Source organism: Myotis davidii, unplaced genomic scaffold, assembly GCF_000327345.1.
Source record: "Myotis davidii unplaced genomic scaffold, ASM32734v1 scaffold726, whole genome shotgun sequence".
Classification (NCBI taxonomy): domain Eukaryota; kingdom Metazoa; phylum Chordata; class Mammalia; order Chiroptera; family Vespertilionidae; genus Myotis; species Myotis davidii.
Genome location: NW_006297808.1, coordinates 652,782 through 657,665, shown reverse-complemented (window position 1 = coordinate 657,665; position 4,884 = coordinate 652,782). Strand labels below are relative to the sequence as shown.

Sequence of the window (4,884 nt, the reverse complement as noted above, 5' to 3'; positions counted from 1 at the left end):
GTCCTACAGCGGATGCTCCAGGGAGGTGTGTTCTGGGGGGCAGGGGTGGTTGTGTTGTGGGGGGCCCTGGCTCGCACACCCACGTTCTGTAGGGCCAGAAAGGGGAGGCGCCTTCCACGGGGAGAACTAGGGGCCTGTTTAACACCTGGGAGGACCGACGAGGGAGCGCCCGCATCTGGAGGGTGCAGGAGGCGGCTTTGTGTCTTCCTTTGGGTAGGGGTGCTGAGAGCTGAGGTGCCTATTCCATAGGCCACCATAGAGAAAGTTGTATATTTCACAGGCGATAGGCCGGGGCTGGTTGGCTGTGGGGGGCAGAAAGGGAAAGTGTGTGTTGGAGGGAGGCAGGCAGGAGGGGCATATGCATCCTATAGGGGACAGATGGAGGGTAGTGTGTTCTCCAGGGGCCGGGAGGGGAGGTGGGCACTCCTAGGAACAAGGAAACAGCATTCTCCAGAGCCAGGGAAGAAAGGGGCTCTGCTTGCTGTACAGAAGGAGAGCTGGGAGGTGCTCGAGGATCTGGGAGGGAAAGGGGGTGTGTATTCCTGGGGGGTGGGGATTCCACTGGAGGGCAGAAGGACAGGTGAGAGGGGAGGAGAGGGTGGCTTGAGGGGGTACTATGCAGGGTCTGGGTGAAGGCCACTCTGGACAGCCAGAGTCGGGGTGGGAGTGTTTTCCGCACAAACACCTGAGGAGGAGGCAGACAAAGGCCTGGAATGAGAGGGAAGCTGCCCATGCATGGAAAATGGGACAGAGGAGGGAGGGGGACTCCTCGGGGACCTGAGCCGACATATTAATTGAAAAATTAAAAATTAACTAACATTTGTAGAGGCCTTCATAGTTTTCCTCTCTTCAGTCTCACCACAGCCCTGTAAGGTAGCGGTTTTTCGCTTACTTTGTCGAGGAGGAAACTGAGGCCCAGAGAGGAAGCCCAAGGCAAAGCTCCTTCTGGGCCTCCTGCAGTCTCTCCACCTGTTGGCTCCCCATCCTGGGATTGGGGTGCTTTCAGCGTGACCCCGGGCACTGCTGCTCAGGGTGGCAGGAGGTGGAAGTGGGCAGGCTCCCTGAGTGCACCTCTTGGCTCTTCTCTGGTGGCAGTTCCAGGGCCTGCAGCTGGAGCGCGAGGCCTGCCTGGCCTCCAACTACGCACTAGCCAAGGAGAACCTAGCGTTGCGGCCCCGCCTCGAGATGGGTCGGGCAGCCCTGGCCATCAAGTACCAGGAACTTCGAGAGGTGGCCGAGAGCTGTGCGGACAAGCTGCAGCGACTGGGTGAGGGGACGGTTGGGAGAACGGCCTGGGAGGGTGGCAGCTCTCTGGTTGGCTGGCCTTGGGAAGTGCTAGGCTCTGAAAGGTGGGACCTGGGCAGACCTATTCCCCAGGCAAGTTTGAGGGGTGCTACTCCTGGAAAACTGAGTTGGGGAAGTGAACAGTTGGTGAGCAGAGCTGGGTTGTAGAGGCCAGATGGGGGCCTTGGCAGTGGGAGGAAAGGGGGCCCCGATATCCAAGGGCCTGGGGTACTCTAGGAGACCAAGCCCTTGCTCTCTCTTTTGCACTAAAACTGGGGGCAGAACCTTGGGGGAAGGTGCACAAACTGATCCCAAGGGCATTGTACAGATGAGGAAACAGAGAAACAAACACAGTCACACACAGGGTTAGGGAGAGTCAGGATCGGGCCCTGGGACTATGGCCTATCTGTCCTGGGGGACAGGCCCTAAGGGCAGGGGCTATTCACTCTGTCCCTCTGTGGCCCTCAGAGGAGAGCATGCATCGCTGGAGCCCCCACTGTGCCCTGGGCTGGCTGCAGGCTGAGCTGGAAGAGGCTGAGCAGGAAGCTGAGGTGAGGGGAGGGGAGGTGGGCCTGGGGACAGGAGAGAGACCCATCCTATCACCCCCCCACACTTCATTCTCACATTGCAGGCTTGAGAGCCCCTTCCCCAGGAAGCCTGTCCTAAGTGCCAGGCCCCAGGAGAGCCCCCTGTGAATGTCTCAGGGCAGAATAGGCTGGATCTACAGAGGAGCTGGCACAGACCTCTCAGTGCTGGGTTGGGAATATAGGGCTCAGTGAGTTAATGGAGGGGGAGAAGGAAGGGGCCTGGCCCTAGCTTTGATGGGCAACACCTAAGTCTACCTCAGTGGGTCCCCATCTCCGATCCTGCCTCATCTCTGACCCAGCAGGTCTGGTGATAGTAAGGAAATAGAGGCTTGAGAGTAGAGGACATTTGTCTGGAGTCACTCAGCAAGTCGGAGGCACACACAGGCTGGGACTCAGGTGGCTCTGTCCCCCAGCAGTGGTCACCATCAGAAGGGATTGAGGGGGGGAGGGATAGAGGGCCAGTCCACAGTCTTGGTCATGCTCCTCCCAAACTGTGCCTTCCTCCCGTCCCAGGAGCACATGGAGCAGCTGCTGCTGGGGGAGCAGAGCCTGGAGGCTTTCTTGCCCGCTTTCCAGCGAGGCCGTGCCCTGGCCCACCTGAGGCGGACCCAGGCTGAGAAGCTGCAGGAGTTGCTGCGGCGCCGGGAGCGGTCTGCCCAGCCAGCACCCACTGCTGCTGTGGATCCCCCCAAACCTTTCCCCGCTGCAGCTGTCCTGCCCACCGGGGCTGGCCGGGGGCCACCAGCAGTGCCCCGAAACCTGCCCCCCTTGGACTCCCGCCCAGTGCCCCCGCTGAAGGGCTCCCCCGGGTGCCCCCTTGGCCCAGCACCTCTGCTGAGCCCTCGGCCCTCGCAGCCAGAGCCCCCTCACCGGTAGGATCCAGGGTATGGCTCCCCAATGGGGGGCCCAGACAAAGTTGATGCGTGGCTCCTCCTCCTCCCCCACTGCCTGGGTGGGGGGAGGGGCAGGCCCCTCCCCTTGGCCTCAGGCAGGCCCTGGCCCTGGAGGCTAAGCTGGGGAGGAGGGTCACCTGGAAATGCCCAGAGAGAGGGCTGGGGGTGGGTGGGCAGGGTGTTATGCCTCTGGCATTGAGGAAACTGCCTTTTTTTTGTCCCTGGCTGAGACCTCCCAGGTGATGGGCAAGACCCAGTGAAAGAACTTGACTCTTGGCAACCTAGGAAGGTGCCCGCTCTCCCCAAGGCCCTGCCTTGGGGGCCTATCACATCCTGCCACTTCACTGGGCTGGCACAATCAATGCCAAGGCTGATAGAAGTATTTTCCATCATGTACTGAGCCTACCTTTCCCCCAGTCCTGGGGCCCACCACCTAGGAGCCAGGTGGTCAGGTCCCAGCTGCAGGGTCCAGGAAACCATGGCCCTGGGGCCCCACTCATGCTCCAGACACTGGGGCAATGGGGCAAGGTAGGCCAGGGGCTTCTGACCTGCACAGGTGAGAGTGGGCCATCCCCAGGAAAGACCATTCTGTATTTTTCTGTCCCGTCTCCTTAGAATGGAACCTTTTTGAGGGCAGGTCCTTGTCTTTGTATGTTCTGTCCCCAGCCCCGCTTCCCAGGGGCCGTCAATAAATGTGATGATGAGGATGACGATGCTGCTCGACTCCTCTCTGCTCCCTCCACCAGCCACTCTGCTGTTGCAGCCGCTCCATCCCAGCTCCTGCGCTTCCTATTCTTGAGATGCCTTTCCTTCCTCTCTGCCCGTCCAAAGCCCGCCTGTCCTTCAGGTCCAGCACTGCTCCTGCCTCTTCCATGAAGCCTTCTCTGGTTATCAATCTGTGGGAGACTTTCCTAACTCTTAACTTCCCAGCACTTCTGGCCAGAAGCACACTCTACTTCTTCACTGGTCTCCAATTGCCTCACCTGTACGCAATTTCTTTTCCTGGGTCATCTGTAAGCCCAATCAAGATGGTACCTGCTTCTTCTCTGGCCTGCCAAATGGTCACCGCTGGAGGGGGCTATATAGTGCTGAAGGTATCCGTCTTCAGGTGGGGTGAACACTAGGTGGCCCGCTTGGCTGATGAGTGTGGGACAAGATGGGAAAGCAGCCCTAGCCAGTATGGCTTAGTGGATAGAGTGTCGGCCTGCGGACGGAAGGGTCCCAGCTTGATTCCGGTCAAGGGCACATGTCTCAGTTATAGGCTCCCCCCTGGCCCAGGCCCTGGTCAGGGCATGTGCAGGAGGCAACCAATTGATGTGTTTCTCTCACATCGATATTTCTCTCTTCCACTCTCGCTACAATCAATGGAAAAATATCCTCAGGTGAGGATTGAAAAATAAATAAAATAAAGAAGATGGGAAAGCAGAAACATGCCCCGAATCCGCTTAGGTCAAGTCTGATGAGATGAAGTTTGGCAGGGAGGCACGGGTGGCCTTACAAATAAGAGGGGACAGTCAGTGCTGTAGCAGCAAATGTGATCTTGGTCCATGTTAATGGGAATAAACCATCTACAAAGAGGGAAGTGTTGGGTTGGCTCAACTTTTCACTGAAATCTCACACTCTAAGAGGGATTTCCAGAACAGCACATTTGGAGTAATAACGTTAAGAAAGGATTGAGACTAAGTCCCATGTGAAACAACTTAGGGATCCATGTAGGGCCAGAGGTCAGAGCCTAGACCAGTGGTCGGCAAACCGCGGCTCGCGAGCCACATGCGGCTCTTTGGCCCCTTGAGTGGGGCTCTTCCACAAAATACCGACTTCTGCTCATGGTCCACAAAGTTTCAATCACACTGTACGTCAGAGCCTAGATCCATGGTCGACAAACTGCGGCTCGCGAGCCACATGCGGCTCTTTGGCCCCTTGAGTGTGGCTCTTCCTAAGCCTTAGGAGTACCCTAATTAATAACAATGTACCTACCTATATAGTTTAAGTTAAAAAAATTTGGCTCTCAACAGAAATTTCAATCATACTGTTGATAATATTTGGCTCTGTTGACTAATGAGTTTGCCGACCACTGGATTAGGATGTGGTTCCTTCTTCCTCCTGTATGAGGACAGATC

General features: G+C 57.4%; 1 protein-coding gene across 1 annotated transcript in view; it reads left to right on the top strand.

The window, feature by feature from the left end:
* Window positions 1-3,474, top strand: part of VPS37D (vacuolar protein sorting 37 homolog D (S. cerevisiae)) — a 17,900-nt gene extending 14,426 nt beyond the window's left edge. Inside the window, exons 2-4 of the mRNA XM_015570264.1 lie at window positions 1,096-1,267; window positions 1,753-1,835; window positions 2,385-3,474. Of these exons, the coding sequence (XP_015425750.1) occupies window positions 1,096-1,267; window positions 1,753-1,835; window positions 2,385-2,747 (618 nt within the window). The 3' untranslated portion in view covers window positions 2,748-3,474. The remainder of the gene's footprint in view (window positions 1-1,095; window positions 1,268-1,752; window positions 1,836-2,384) is intronic.
* The last annotated feature ends 1,410 nt before the right edge of the window (window positions 3,475-4,884 follow it).